The following is a 16,819-nucleotide window of genomic DNA, read 5'->3' as shown; positions in this document are numbered from 1 at the left end:
GTTCGACTCAGCCTCGAACAGAAAGGGGTACTAGGAATCATGCTGGGGGTGAAGGGTAGCCGGCGCATAAGGCTGACAACCTCACTGCCATCTGTGAGCCAGTTGTCTAGAAAATGTGGGAGCCCCAACATTTCACAACCCTATGGGCCTGCACCACCTGTTACAGGGATACCTTTACCTTTTACAACATGGACTGCTGCGCATTATGAGAAAGGAAGCAGAAGTTGTGAAAGTTAAGTTTTCACCTGGAATGAGTAGTGTTGCCTGCCTCATAACAAGCAGAATATGCATATTTACCAGAATCATTACAAATCAACTGTGCACCATTGCCAGGCTCATCATGTACTGCTGCTAACCTTGTCATAAATAAACTGTACACCCAAATCTTTGGTCACATTTTTCCTAGGAGAGGGGTGTGGGATATCTGAGGAAATATGTTTAGCTATGTGCCCTTAGTTGTAACTGCTATATTTTTGGTGTGGATTTCAGAGTCCCTTTCACCAACTCCGCATTACAATTGTAGTATACTGAAAGATCTTGTCCTGGCTGCAAATGAGGATTATCGCACTAACATTCTGGAAAATAACCCAAACCTGAAAGATGGAATTTTACTTCTGAAGGTTTGGTTGAAACAAAGAGGACTAGATCAGGTTAGCAGTTGAAATTTGTTTGTTCTGTTTCAGGGCTATATTTATGCATGGTAGACAAAGATCATTTTAGGCAGTGTTCTAATTTATTTGTGTTCTGGATGAAATGAAGATTTCTGCCACCTCAGTGTCATTCTAAGCTTATAGTATGTACTGCTTATAAAACAAATTGGATGCTGATTTTATATGTGTTTATGAATTTGGAAATGTCCTGTTTCAGACTTACATCTGAGACTTGTGTTTGGCATCTGCTGCTGTGATCTGTTAATAACATACTTTGTGTTTGGTTGTTCCTTTTATGTGCATTATATTTTCATTAATATCTGCAACTGCCTATAATACCCAGCAGCATAATGTTAAATTGTATACCATTAAAATGGTAGGAAGGATGTGGAAAGAAGTGACCTTAGGCTGTTTTACAGCACTGTCCCAGCATTAGCCTGCAGAAACTAAGGAGAGCCGTGAAAAACATGCATAAAAACTTTTTTTGTATGGTTTATGTTTCATAAAGTACAATGACAAATTATTTTTGACTTCTCTTCGATGGGTATGGGTGGGGGGCGATTTCCCCGGGGGTAAAGTGGCTGAGGTGTGAAGATGACCACTCACCTCTGTTTAGTGCAGAGGTCAAAAATGGTGGAGTTATGCCTCCACTCCCCCATATGTCTTCATGGCATAGTGCTTAATTAATGACACACGGGGACAACTTTACCTTTTGGGTGGGCGAGGTTGATATGTTAAAATCCTTTCTGAAATTCTGCCAGAGCTGAACCAGTTAATTGTTTTTTTTCTTCTAATTTTGTATGTATTATACAGGGTGGGGCGCAGAAACTTTCTTTTTTTGAAAGCGAATAAAAGAAAAATTATTGCTGATAGACAAAATTTATGTTTAGCTAATAAAAGAACATACTTTAAAGTTTTAAACCATGTAGGTTTAAACAAAATATCTCGAAGGTGGTGGCCACCGTTCTCTATGCACTGATGCAACCGTTTTCTGAAGTTCCCCTCTGTACGTTCCAACATGTGCACCGGAATTTGGGCTACTTCCTGCCGAATAATCTTCAGCAGAAGCAGGTTTGTGGGGCAATGTTTAAAAACCTCTGCCTTGAGGTATCCCCATAAAAAAAATCACAGGTTGTTAGATCAGGTGAGTGCGCTGCCCACTGGATGTCATCTCAAAGCGAGATGAGCCATCCGGGGAACTTTGCCCTCAAAACTGTCGTCGAAGCTTGGGCTGTGTGGGCCGTGGCACCATCCTGTTGGAACCAGACATTTCCTAGATGCATTTCTTCAAGAGCTGTTTCGAAAAGTTTTTAATCATGTCCACATACCACTGTGAATTGACAGTAACTGCATGATTGTATTCTTAAAAAAAATAAGGGCCAATAACTCCAACTCTCGACAATGCACGCCATACTGTCATCACTGTGAAGTGGCCTCTCATGGAGCTCTCTGGGATTGTTACCACTCCAATAGCGCATATTCTGCTTGTTGACATATCCGGATAGGTGAAAATGTGCCTCATCACTAAAGAAACCAAGTGTGTCAGGGGGTAAAGTTTCCAATAACGTTTCTTACGCCATTATTGAGTTTTGGAAATTATGTGGTGACAATTCTTGCAGAACAACCATCTTATAGGGATGGAAATGAGGATGTTCGTGAAGAATTCGGCGCATTGAACGATTGGATATGTCTAGGGCAACTTCATGTTTGCAAGTGGAGCGTCTTGGAGATCTCAAAATCGACTGTCGAACTGCCTCCACATTTTTTGGCGTCATAAGGGTCCGTTGTCATCCTGATGATTTTTTCACCACACTCCTGGTTGTCCTGAAGTTCTTTACCCATAAAACAATTGATTTCCGGTCGGGAACCAAACCTCTGGGCTTAAATCTGAAGTGAGTACAGAATGCACGCTGCACTGCCACATAGGAATGGTTGTTTGAAAAATAGGCTTCGACAGCAAACGCACACTGCTCACTCGTCCACCTCATGTTTCCTACTGAGGGGTATTAGACAGAAACTTCTGTGACTGCTGCATTCGCCGAGCCTGTCCCCACTTTTCTGCGACCTCCCCTCCTTTAACAATGTGTCTTCACAAAAAGGAAGTTTCTGCGCCCCACCCTGTACTAAAATGCCATTATTTGTAAGATTTGTAGTTCCCTCATAATATTTTTTAGTTCAGTAGAGTTTTGCCTGTAGTAAATGACAGTCAAAGTCAGCATAGAATTCAAAATGACAAAGAATTCATTCCGAAAATATGTGTGCTCTCTTGGTGGAGTATAACTTTCTGCTTGTGTTTTCCTATAAAACTAATTTAACATTATGTGTATGCTGAATACTTTTTTTTATTTATGTAATGAAATTTTTTGGACAACAAGATCCATATTACAGAATCTTAGCTCCTGTTGAATTTAAATATAAGGGACTAGAACTCTTATTGAAGATCTCCTACATAAAGAAAGCCCACAAATTAGAGATCCTCAGTAAGATAGTTTTCTTTACTTTGATTTGTATCTGTTGTAGGGTTATGGCTGTTTCAGTGGCTACATCATGTGTATGTATGTTCTGTACCTGCTGCAGTCTCGTCGCATTAACAGTGTCATGAGCAGTTACCAGGTTGCAAGAAACACCTGGAACAGTCTGGGTGAGTTTACTATATGATATTGCCACAGTAAACTCAAGAACAGCAGCTGAATTAAATGTTCCCCAAAATTGTCATGTTCAGTCATTATGTTCTTTTAGAGGATTTTGTACAAGACTCCAGAAATACAACTTGAATTTAGTAAAATAAATACAAGGCTAAATATTAGCCTGATTTAATGTCTCTAATGGACAAAATTTTAATTTTCATATTTTATTCTTTATGCTTTTAAGTAACAAGGAAAGAAACAAAAGATCTGACTTGAGTGGTATCAAACATGTCCTGCATTTAATGTTCTGTTAATTTTTTTGTGAATGCAGTTTTTATCTGTTAAATCACGTAGTGTACAACTAATTTGTAATTTTATTTACAGCAAAAAGTAACTGGACTACAGATGGTATCAGCTTAGCACAATCATTACCCCAACAGTCTGTTCCTAATTTCCATCATCATTTCGAAGTTGTATTTATTGATGTGACTGGCTCCTGCAATTTTTGTGCTAACATGAGCAAGGAAACTTTCTTGTGGGTATGTATTGTATTGTATACATGTATCTGTGCTAAACAGTCAATTTCAAGGTGTTATGTTATGGGTACAGCAGCTTGTTAAGCATTAAAAGTATTATTGACATTTTGGTTCCTCCCTCAGGGGTGTTGAAGGAAACCATGTTTCTGTGAAGCACTGGTAGTATGTAAATTTCTTAATATAGCACTGTACCCAGAAGTCGATACAGTGGTCGCCATGAAATCCTCAAATGTCAGTCTGATTTGTATTATATTGTCCTGTTTTTACTTATCTCTGCTAGTGACTTATTTAATTTGCTTCTGTTGCATGGTACATTTAATAAAATTAATTAATTTAGGGCACTCACCTTTGGTGTAGTACAGTATAGGATTCTGAAGGCTTTGACCTTGCAGCAGTGCAGTGCATTACAGTCACCTTGAGCTTCTCACAGATTGTTGAGCCAGTTGAGTAGTAGGGTCAGACAGTCCTGTCTCTTTGGACCACTGAAGACTGGCTGCTTGGATTGAACAAGCCTGTAGCATAACAGTTTATACAATGCTGCAGCAGATGCTGAACACTGACTCATCCAATTTCTCTTTACTGAGCACTAGGCCTTTTTATTTAAAAAAAAAAAAAGCTGTAGGCTTGTTGTGTCTGCTAGCAGTCTGAATTGTTGCAGCCTGACTAGATGGGAGAATTGTCAGATTCCTCTGCATTGCACTGTATTTATCCATGTGGTTGTAACATGTCATCATATAAAATCACAAATAGGGTTAATGTGATTAATTAGGAAACACTTGTCATAATGCTTTACAGAATTGTTATTTTTTGTTATAGTAGTAAAATTTATCCCAGGTAAAATAGTATATATTGTTTGAAGGCCTGTCACTATACAAAATTTTGAAACTCTATGTGGGATGGTGCTAGTGGTGTTCCCACTTTGCATGTTTGTCTTGATGATGGAGTTAAAAATTATCAATGTGATGAGGTGTCAAATGGCATGATCTTACTTTTTTTTTGGTGAAAATTAGTCAGTTAGTGTTCACTGTATTGCTGTTCGTAGTTGAATCAGGGAACAGACACAGGTAGCTTACTGTTAGAGTCACAAAAAGGATTCACTTTACCTTCTGAACGCAGTTGAAATTATGTTTCTGTTCCTTTGCATACAGGTGAAACAAGAATGTGACTTGGCAGTAAAATGTTTGGATAATCCAAATATTAACAGCTTCCAGGCCCTCTTCATGACATCCATGCCTTTCTACCGTCAATTTGACCACATTATAAGGTATGCTACATGCTGTTTTGAAGTGAGATTTTATTATAACAGTTCCTGAGTTGTGTGAGGTACAGTCCAAGCTGTCTGTTCAGTAGCAGTAGCAGATGTAGCAGTCCAGTTGTTATGGTCTTTTGTGACAAAAATCCGTGGTTGGGTTTTACTGCATGACTGTCTAAAAGTACGTCCATTGATGGTCCTGCCCACATTCTGCTTCTAAAGTGTGTTTAAACTGGTACGAATTGTTAAATCCGTAGCATGCAGTATGTTATATACTGCATTGATTTTTAATCTTGAAACATTCCTGTTTCAGTAATCGAGTGTTTGCATATGTTGTATGACAGAATCGTGTGACTGTTTACATTGCCAGTTGTTTGTGATTGACGTAGTGGTAATCATGGTTTGGGTAGACATGCTGGTGATCATGGTCAGTGTAGATCAATATTACATACTCTAATCCAACCTGATTTGCAATTTAGAATCATTCTCAATAAAACTGTTGACACAAACATTTCTTACAACTCCTCTCTCTCTCACAAAAAAAAAAGTTCTTTCCCCCTGGATTTCTTTGGTATTAAGAGTTGTCAGTACTTAGGTTCTTGCTGATGACTACTTCTCTGGGAAACACCAGTAATACCAATTGGATGTGATGCCAAGTCAGTTCCTTCCACCTCCACTACCTATTTCCCTAGGATCTATCTTAATGTTTTCCCCCAGTTTGTTCATTAGTACTCTGTTTTCCAAAATGTTTTCCCACCATAAATTCTATGTATATTTCTTGTCTCCACCATCTGAGTTACATACCTGGCCATTCACAAACTTCCTGAATTCATTACACCAGCAGTACTAGCTGAATTTAGTTACTTGCTATGTGATATCCTAAATTATTTGTATGTACAAGTGTTTTCCTGACTGCATTGTTCTTAAACATTCATAATTTATATTCTTCCCTTAATATATCTGCAGTTTCTCACCATATCTGGAGGCTGCCTCTGTATGAAAGTGGCCATGCCATTTTGATGAAGGACCCTCAGTAACATGAGTCTTACATGTTTTCACAATTCTGAAGGAACTACAGTAACACACTATTAATTTATATTAAATTTTATTTCAGGGTGCAAGATTTCACCATGATTAAGAAGCTGGTAGAAGAACACAGTCCTCGAATGCAGAAGTTGGATTATACAGGCCATGTGTATCCTCAAGCATTGAGTCTAATCCTTGAAGTACTGAGGAAAGGTTTGGGCCAACGAGTGAGGCACATCAGTATTGTATTACCGAGTACTGAGCGCTGGCAGCTTTCCAAGTGTCCACCTATGTCAGGTCAACCGATAACACTGGGTTTAACCTTGAATCCAGAGTTTGCTTTCAGCGTTCTGGAAAAGGGACCAGGGGCAAATTTGCCAGAGGTAGGTACTGATGTGGCCATGCTCCCTTCTTAATGTAAAGATATGAACCTGCTACAGTTACTTATATCCTCCTAATCCTCCATTTCATCCATTTTGCTCCTCTTCCACCCACCCTCTATTATTTGATCGTTTTTAGGTTCTTGCATTACACTCCAAATTTCTAATCTGTTTGTGTGTACATGTGCATATGTGTGCATACACTTACCCATGCCTATTGATTTTCTGCTGTATCTCTCAGAAGTTAACATAACTAAAATACTGGCTGTCATTTGTGCTGTATATAATTTATAACATGGGTATTTTCTGTGATCTGCTGTTTGTTATTTTGTGTGTTGACATAGCCACTAAAATGAAACTAAGCCTCATTTGCAAGTTCACAAGCAGGAAAGATGGTAACCGATTCAGTAATTATTCGCAGTAGAAAGGCTGTGTATTGGCACAGCCACCAAATAATATTGTTATACTAATACTAAAAGGTTGACCCAGGCTAAGTGGCACAAAAGATCCTCATGTCTCTAGGAGACCTCTGAGAAAAATTAGGCAAATTTCCTGCCCAAGTAGTTTCCAATTCCTCCAGTAGATGGGGAAGTATGGGGGACCACTGCCAGAGAGGGCTGACCTCGCTGGCAGAATGGGGCTGATAGTGAGCACCAGTACTGGAAGGGCATGGCGACGGGCAGAATAATTAAAGGGGGACGCACAATAGATCAACTGGTCGCAGTGCATGGGGAAACCCACCCCCTCCAAAATAATAATAATAATAATAATAAGCCCCAAAGCCAGTCTGGACTCTGTGGGGAAGAGAAAAAGTTTGCTCCTGCCAGTGGGGTTGAACCCTGCCTCATCCAGCTCATAGCCTATCACTATACTGACTGAACTATCCCGACTCCCAAAATATTGACATTACTGGTAATTATTTTGCTTTTGTGGTTTGTTAAGGCATTTGAATTCCGAAAATTCTGGGGCAAGAAGTCAGAAGTGCGTCGGTTTCAAGATGGAAGTATATCGGAAGCTGTTGTATGGAATAGTGGCTCAGCAACATTGGCTCAGAAACGAATGATATGTCACAAGATTGTTACTTACCTTCTCAATGAAAAATTTGGCTTTCCCACAGAGAATGGAATCATATATGTGGCAGATCAGTTGGATTCATTGCTAGAGCGCAGCATGGTAAGAATTTAAACATTTCTTAGCATCATGTTTTAATCCACTGGTTCTCAAGAGGCTAAATCTGTTTGCTAAATTAGAGAACAATTCCTTTTGTCATTGTAGTGGTACTGATGATGAGGTTACATCGTGTAGGTCCATAGGTGGTTAATATTTCGAAGGAACCTGCTGCCTCTGTCTTCAGGGTGGAACTTCTAAAGATGTAACTACACAGTGTCCTAAGTGAGAAGGCCACCGTGTTAAATTTCACAGCTTCAGAACCCTCAGATCTCATTTTTATATGCTGTTTCAATTTATATTAATATAGTCTTTATAGGATATTTAATTTAGAATGTATTTATTTTGTAATAATCCTGCATATTTAATGCACCAGAGAATGAATACTTGTAAAAGTGAATGCTTGGTTTCAGTCCCTATATTCATTATCTTGAGTAGAGATACTTACGATACTGATGACCTCTTTACAGAGACTAATGTGTAGCATGTAGAATGCATCAGAAGTTCACGTGATGTAAAGCCAGTAACGAGTCACATGATACATTTGTGTTTATAATTGTATAGCTACTTCCCGCTGATTTTGAGTATGGTACTGGTGAAGAAGCAACAGTGAGAGTTATTGGTGCTCTAGACAGTCTTGGGAAACAATTACGGCAGTTGAACGACATTCCGCTGGAAGTGAGTGCAGTTCAAGGAACATCATCAGTGTGCCGCTACTGTGATGTATTCCCACCTCTCTCATCTTCATGTAAAGTACCTAAAGAGGTTAGGAAAGAAGGAAAGAGCCACTTGCTGCCTACAGAAAATGCGCTAGTTATAGCCCCTCGTTGGATCACTCCTGTTGATGGTAGGTAATAATTACTCTTAGCAGCTTACTTAATGTCTTGTACTTGAACATGCTGTACTACTAATCTCCAGCTGGTGCCGAGGTCAAGAAAAAGTGGGTCTATATATCCAGTCCTCCATACATCTTCATGATGTAGTGCTTAATTAGTTAAGAACAGGGACAACTTTACCTTTTACTTGAATATGCTGTGACTCATTTCATTTAAAGATTTGAACATTTTGTGATTGGGATATTAATTTCTCCTTGTGATGTCTCTTATTACTTTTTTGGTAATTCTTTTTTTTTATGTCATATATTTTCTCTATGGATTTCATGTAATGAGTAGTGTTATAGAATTTCAGTTGTTGTACAGCATTATGAAATGATTCAAATTCATATTATTAAATTCAAGGTCAGACAAATAAGTTTCGAGACTCATTTTTAATTTTATGCTGGGTGATCTGGCAAAGCTGTTACTTGCCATGCTAGGTGATGCGACAAGACAGAGCTCACATGGAAAGTTTGGATAAACTGTGTTCAGTATTCGTTGAACAGTAGCCCATTAGATCACTGTGTGTCATCGACTTTGTCCTGATGTGAAAATGTAGTGTCCGATGGAACAGAGAGTGAATGTGAAATTTTATGTTAAACTGCAGAAATTGCTGAGTGAAACATTAGAAATGTTAAAAACAGTTTATGGTGAATCTACTGTGAGGGAGAGTAATGTTTCTAAGTGACACACACATTTCAGAGAATGCAGAAAATATGTGAACAACGCTAAAAGGTAAGATGGTTCTCTAATGAAGCAAACAGATGTGAATGTCACAAAAATCAGGGAACTTGTTGATCTGACCACCAGTTAACTCGCAAGAAGATAGCTAATGAGCTTGATATGAGCAAAGAGACTGTTAGGAAAATTTTAGTACAGGATCTTGGCGTGAGAGTTGACAGCGAAGCTCATGGCACAAAACTTGATGGAGGAACAAAAGGACAGCTGTCTCACTGTGTGCATGGACTTTGTGGAACAACTTCAAGAACATAATTTTTTTGGATCATGTCATCACTGATGATGAAACATGGTGTTATCAGTATGATCCTGAGGCCAAAGAAGCCACAGATGTCAAAGTCCAAGATCAAAACAGTGTTGATTTGCTTCTTTCACATAAGGAGTATCATCCACTTGGAATTTGTATGCAAAGGGGCCAGTGTTAATCAGACATTCTGTGTGGAGGTGTTGAAAGGCTTATTGATGCCATGAGGCGTGATCAAGGAGATTTATGAAGAGATCGCTCATTGATTCTTCACCATGACAACACACCAGCACGTACTTCACTTTGAGTGTCACAGTTTTTAGCAGGAAAAGGCATCTTTGACATGGATTATTCATTGTACTCTCCTGACTTTGGTCCAGCTAACTTATGGCTGTTTCCGAAACTCAAAGAGTAAGCTGAAAGGAAAGCATTTCTCAGACATTGAGGGTGTTAAATCATCCATGAAAAAAAGAATGTACAGACATTCTGTTCTGGATTTTGAGAGCTACTTTGAAAAATTGTAGGTTGCTAATATCTGCAGCTCATAAAATAAATTTTTAAGAAATTATTCTTGAAACTTATTTGTCCTGGGATGCAGGAACAGTCCCTGAACTTGAGTGTCAATCAAGAAGATGTGTGATTGCCCAAGAGGATTCTATGTGTTCCTTCATTTAATGTCTGTGTTCTCCTTCCTTGGTTATTTGGTACAATCTGTCCCAAATAGGCATTGCATTCCCACTTTATATTCAAGAGGTCCTGAATTCCAGTCATTTCCTGGTGGCTTGCATTTCCTCCAATTAAAGTTGTCTTACATGACGAATCCATATTATTTGTCTCATGGAGAAACTCAAGAGATACTCACTTTATCACCATCACCCCTAAAATTAAGATTTTTCTGGCCTGTTAAGGGTGTTACAGAATCCTTCCTGATTTGTAGTCATGATACGCTCTTTTTGGTATGTAATTCTCTTTTGGGAACTGATAAAATCTCATTCTTTTGTTATTTTCTCTGCAGTGTTCACAGCATCGTCATCACCACCACCAGTGACAGTTTCATGATTGGGATCCTTCTGGCATATTCTCTGACCAACCACCTTTTTGATTATCTTCCAGCACTTCTTCCAATTGTACTGTCCGATTTATTTACATTGTTTTATTAAATTAACAAGTTTGGTTTTCGAAGAGTTTTCTCTTCTGGGATATAACATCATGTAGTCTGGTGAAAGTCAACTGATATTTTGGAGGAACATACTACCTCCATCTTCAGGGTCAAAGAACCTCAAATCATATGTAATGATATGCTGTAATTCTTTTTCACCAGCAATTATTCAACTGGGATTGAGTGGAAAGTGGCCAAATGATTTATGTGCTATTCAGAGGATCAAAGCTGCATTCTACATTAAGATTGCAGAGGGCCTGTCAGAACAGTTCCACCTTACAGTTCAGCCATATCCAGACTGTGTCCAAATTTTGAAGGTAAATTTGTGCCAATTTCTACGAGACATAGGACAGAAAACACTGTTTCCAAATCAGTGTGACATTAATTCAGCAAAGAAAAATGTATGTAGTGAGACTCTTACAATTCTCCCATGAATGCAGAATTGAAGGTTTTTCTTGCTGCTAGTGTGTGGTAAGTTACTGTATGTGGTGCAATAATTTATCATCCTTTGGCTGCTGGACAAAAATAACAGTAAAGGTTTTGTATTTGTCTTTTTATTCATTATTCCACTATAGCTGCTGTTATCTCGTTAGTTGCCAGTAGTACTGTTAGTGTTGCTTCTGGAAAACTTGTCTACAACAAGATATATGAACATTTTGTGTACTGTTTTCCAGTTGTCATGAAACTAGTACAAGCAATAGAACAAGTATGAATTTTCCAGTTGTTATTTGAATATTCTGATATGATTTGCATAGTAGTTTCATTATTAACAGAAATTCCATAGCTTAACAGGTTGTGCCTTTATGAGATAACTCTCCAAACTGCTTAAGATATAGTATTTTAAATAACTTAAGGATTAAGTTAAAGAAAATGATAGAACTGAGTGGAGTTAGAATTTTCAATGAGACAAGGAGGCAGCATGTTGGCTGGATATGAACAGGAGGAAAGACGCTTGAGGGTGTACAGTAGAGACAGAAAAAACAATGCATTCATTGCCTTGTATTTCAAATGCAATATGAAAATCTCATGAACCAGCCATTAATCGTTAGGTTTCTAGACAACTACTTGTATTTTCACAACTTACAGAATTGCTGTTAGGATCTCAGATAGCTCAGTCAGTATGATAAACAGAGTTTGATTCCTGGCAGGGGCAGGATTTTTCTCTATACCAATTTGTCTGGACTTGCACTGGAACCCACCCAGCCTCCTGTCCCTTGGGTACTGGGCCCTTGTCCCTGTGAGATAAAGTAGGTGGGTCAGGAAGCTGACCACCCACCTCCATTCCGTTTGGTTTCAAGGTTCAGAATGTATGGAACTGTACCTTCACTTCCCCATATATATCCACCATGTGGTGCGTAGTTAAGCATTGTAATATGTCCATATGGTATAATGCTTAATAAAGCATGGAGATGGGCTAACTTTCTACAGAATTGTCATCAGGAATGGGGTTGCAGTGAGTTCATTGCATGGGCCATTGCCTGTGTGAACTTTGTAAATCAGTCTTTCACTGAATACAGTACCACTACACTCCCTGAAACATATCATTCTTATAAAATGACAACTCACATGAAAAATGTGACTGTGTATTCGCACTTCAAAACTATTCAATACTCATGTATTCGGGGAGTTTTTATATTTTTGTTTTCTGTAGAGGTTTGACTGTGTTTGAGAGAGAGAGACACACCTCTTGGGGAAATCTAATTCTGTGCTTATTTACAAGCATATGTCTATCACTAATGAGCAGTAAATGTGTTACATTCGAAAGATTAATGCGATGTCTGGTGCTCATTCCAAATATGGCGTCTGTTTATAGGATGGTTTCGTGTTTTGCTTACATGTGGCATACCAACGTGAAATATCTCTCCTTAAAGAGACAACCACTCCAGAGGGAGTTACCAAGTACAGAGACACAGAAGAATCACTTGCACTGGAGAAGAGCATTGTTCACCTTCCGAAACTGACGAGTTCATTGCATGGGTTAGTTGTATATCGGATTTTAACAAATTCACATTTTCTTATGTGTGATAAACCCTCAAGCTAGATCACACACAGACTAAAGTATTACTAATAAGAATCACCCACCACTTTTCTTGTGAAAGTATAATTTTGTTCAAGAGTTGGAACTTTAATAGTTGCAACTATTTATTTACAACTGGTACAAAATAGATCCATGTTTCGAAGTTTTACTGTCCTTCAGTGTAGTCACCAGCATCGTGTACAGCCTGTTGCCAGTGATGTGGAAGTCGTAGGATACCTTTAGCAGTGCCTGTTGTTTTGATTGTTCAAATGGAGCAGTCTGCTGCCTGAAGAATCTCTGGAACAGTTCTGAAGTAAATGCCACAAAGTGGTTCCTTCATCTTAGGAATCAAATCGAAGTCACAAGGGCTTAAGTCTGGGGAATATGGTGGATGGTACAGCACTTCCCAGCCCCATCGATTGAACAAATCAGCCACAGCTTGCGCTGCATGCGGCTGAGCATTGTCCTGCAGAGTGACGGGTGGGTTCTGCAGAAAGTGTCACCACTTCTTTCTCAAAGCTGGTCGCAGGTTGTGTTCCAAAAATGAACAGTAATACTGCACATTGATGGTCTGCTGTCAGGTAACTGTATGCATTAGGATAACACCATCACAGTTGTACATGAGAATCACCATAACTTTCACATTGCTGGGGTTCTGACAAACATTTTATTTTCGTGGTGACCTGTAATGATGCATTCATTTGATTGGCGTTTCATTTGTGGCTCGTACAATTTGGCCCGTGTCTCATCCAGTGTAATGATATGGTGTATGAAAGCCTCTCCTTTGCGCTCATAGTGCTCCAAGTGGTTACAAGCAGTGTCATATCGTAGCCACTTCTGCATTTCCATCAAATCATGCGGAACCCATCGTGATGCAGTTTTTCTCATGCCCAGACATTCATTCAGAATGTGAAGCACAGTCATATGTGCTGATCCTGTCTCTTGGGCAAGCTCACGAATTGTATGGCGTTGATCACTCTCCAGTAACGTGGAAAGAGCATACACTTCTTCACTGACTCTAGGATGACCTGGCCAACGCATGTCTACCACATTTTGGCATCCCTCGTTGAAGGCTTTTACCTGCCTTGCCACTGTTCTGTAAGGCACTGCAGATTCCCCGCAAGCCTCTTGAAGACCTTGATGACACTATTGTGCTGTACAGCCTCTTGCACATTTAATCTTTATGCAACTGCGTTGTTCCTGTTTCAAAAACATCGTGACAACACTACATTAGACCGCTAGCTAACACGAGGCTCTGTTCTTCTCATCACTGCGCATGCGCGTGATGTGAGAAGGGAGAGTCCATTTGCTCTGAGGCAAGGTAGGTATGTAACTAACGTGTGGTATAAGCGACATTATTTGGTTCCGTTGCATGTCGTCTCTACAGCAGTGTAACCACTATTAAAGTTCCAACCTCATATATAAGAGCAAGTTTGGAAGTGTGAATGTGTTTTATAGGAGCTCTGCTACTTGTTTCTGCATGTACCTTTGTTTTCACTGACCAAGTTTTGAAGACATTTGGTGTTGCCGATAACCCAAAACTGTGTTAACTATATTCAGTTTTTGATATCTGTGAACATTTATGATTACTGCTTTATTTGAAACCCCATTTTGGACATCAAAATATTGTGGAATGCAGACTCATTTCTGGGCAAAGACAGCGAGATAAGCAAATATACAACAGCCATAAATATGTAACGGCTTCTCAAACAAGAGTGTTTCCATGGCAACAATTGGATACAGCAACACAGGAACTGTGTTTTCTATGGTCCGTGCTGAGATGTTATAAGCATGACAGTGAAGTCAGGTGAGTAGTTGAGTTGGGTTGAGTTGGTTGGTTGGTGAGTGACTCAGTCAGTGAGTTATAGCATTGCTGTTTAAGACTGAAACATTATTAAATTCTGAATACTTGTTACATATCTGACATTTTCTTTTGTTTATGATAGCCTGCACCAACAGTGCTCATCATATGGTCCAACTTGTTGCCTTGCGAAGCGTTGGATGTCATCACAGTTGCTGGATCCTCACCACTTCCCAGAAATGTGTATTGAGTTGTTAGTCGCATCCCTTTACCTGATGCCAGAACCATATCAGCCACCAAACCAGCCACAGCTTGGGTTCTTTCGGTTCCTTCACCTTTTGGCTCACACCAACTGGCAGACTGAGCCTGTTATTCTCAACCTAAATGCTGAGATGACCAGTGAGTATTTTCTTAGTGTTGAATCTATCAGTTTCTGTATTTATCATGGCATATGTGTGGTACTAGTTTCATTCCGTGGTAGTATGGATGTTTATCATAAAACACAACCATTTAATTATATTAATTGCTGGGATGCTTACATGAAGCATTTCAAAGACAGTGTGCAAGAATACAGAACTAAACTAGTATTTACAATCATCAGTTTTAACACTTTCACTTCCAGCACTTTCTCAGGTGGCTTACCTGCCAGCCAACCATTTTTAGCAGTATTTCACAATAAAGAAATGAATACTGAATGAACTGAATGAAAAAGAAGTACATATCCAAAATCACGAAATGTAGCTACAACCACCTTCTAGTGATGGTGGAAGGTGCTGTTTGCTCAGAGGCGCGGCCAGAAAAAAAAAAACACCTTATCAAAGCATAAACTTAAATTACCAAACATATCTTTGGAGTTTTGGACATGTATATGGTAAATGATTATGACTGTTTATGAGAGTGAAGGTGTTCTATAAATTTAAATGATCATGTTTTCCTTTTCAGTCTATTCTCTGTTTGGTAGTTTCCATTATATTTTAAAGAATTTGTACTGGACTCTTTATTGTTGTAAATGTTCTATCATACTCCTTGTTTTCAAATAAAAAAGAGGTTATCATTTTGTTTAAATGAAAAGGTGCCTTACAACAAATTCATATATTAAATTCAAAAGGAAAAAAATATTAGGTATATTTTAGTTGTTCCACAAGGGAAGATGTGCTTGTGAATGGAATAACTGAGAAAGGAAGAAGCACCTGCTAGAGAGAGGTTCAACATAAACATTAACAGGAGACGGAATCATGTTATTCTATACTGAGTCCACCAGTTGTCATCAGGATGGTTTATGGTGATGAAGTATACAATGCTTTTTCTTGTCAGTGTCGAAATGCTGTTGCTTATGTGAGTTCTGTTTTTTCTCCACTGCACATTTAAATATGCAAAGGGTTCACATATAAGGACCAAGGAATATTAAGTCTTTTTGTATTACATAGGAGAGCTGGGATAGTATAGTGACAGCCTAGAGTCTGGTTGACTGCAATTTGAGTCCTACCAGAGACACTGACTTTTCTTTTTGCCACCACATCTAACCCTTTGGGGGGGAGGGGAGGTAAGGTGACTGGGGCAGGTAGCTAACCATTCTGGTCTGTCTATGCAAAGGTTAAGACTAATATAGCTTTCATTTCTGCTTTACATAGGTAGTTCCAAATTGGGAACATTAAATTTGCTTAGAAACATATTCTTTTTTAGTAAAGTGATGTGTTGCAGACTAGATGACCAGGGCTCCGTTCCAAGCAAGGATGTTGATTCTTCATACTTTCACCATGTCCAGAATATCCTTGGGATTTAGTAGCTTCTTGTCGAAGGGGTACACGGGGTTTTTCCCTGGAAGTTACTGATTGGCAGATAATGAAGCTGATGGCACATACATCTAGAGCTGAGGTTGTGAATGCATGGACCTATACTGCCATGCCCCTTGTATGCTTCCATGCCTCTGTACTCATAACAGAAATAAATTTAAGTTTACAACTTAGAAACTTGGACCCTCTGAACCATGTAACTTCACTATTCAGATGTTTGTATCTGGGTTGGCATGCCTGTTATTTTGGGACAGTTGGCTCCTGGTTATAATTTGAAATTTGTCTTCATTATGAGGAATAATTACACCATCTTTTATATACAGTTTGGCTATAGTTTAAGGCTTTCACCAATAGTTAAGAATTTGTGTAAAAAAGTCATCCTACAATATTCTTCTGTGTGTGACTCCTTGTGTCTACAAATAATACTGTGACGTGTCAACTCATTGCCAGGCAACGGCTCGATAAACACCCTAAAATGCACAGATGAAAGAATGGAACTGTAACGCCGTGTCTGTGTTATGTCAGAGTGCCCCCCCCCACTACCTTCCCCCTTC

General features: G+C 39.0%; 1 protein-coding gene across 7 annotated transcripts in view; it reads left to right on the top strand.

The window, feature by feature from the left end:
• Nucleotides 1-16,819, top strand: part of LOC111865188 (nucleolar protein 6) — a 38,097-nt gene that overhangs the window by 15,535 nt on the left and 5,743 nt on the right. For all 7 annotated transcript variants that reach the window (XM_023853011.1, XM_023853010.1, XM_023853009.1 and 4 more), the window contains 10 exons: nt 490-650; nt 3,171-3,291; nt 3,662-3,816; nt 4,962-5,077; nt 6,180-6,474; nt 7,414-7,644; nt 8,203-8,485; nt 10,817-10,971; nt 12,468-12,631; nt 14,618-14,871. In XM_023853011.1, coding sequence (XP_023708779.1) covers nt 490-650; nt 3,171-3,291; nt 3,662-3,816; nt 4,962-5,077; nt 6,180-6,474; nt 7,414-7,644; nt 8,203-8,485; nt 10,817-10,971; nt 12,468-12,631; nt 14,618-14,871 — 1,935 coding nt within the window. The remainder of the gene's footprint in view (nt 1-489; nt 651-3,170; nt 3,292-3,661; nt 3,817-4,961; nt 5,078-6,179; nt 6,475-7,413; nt 7,645-8,202; nt 8,486-10,816; nt 10,972-12,467; nt 12,632-14,617; nt 14,872-16,819) is intronic.

Source organism: Cryptotermes secundus, unplaced genomic scaffold, assembly GCF_002891405.2.
Source record: "Cryptotermes secundus unplaced genomic scaffold, Csec_1.0 scaffold238, whole genome shotgun sequence".
Lineage (NCBI taxonomy): Eukaryota > Metazoa > Arthropoda > Insecta > Blattodea > Kalotermitidae > Cryptotermes > Cryptotermes secundus.
The sequence above is the reverse complement of the archived record's forward strand: the minus strand, read 5'-3'. Positions and strand labels throughout refer to the sequence as shown.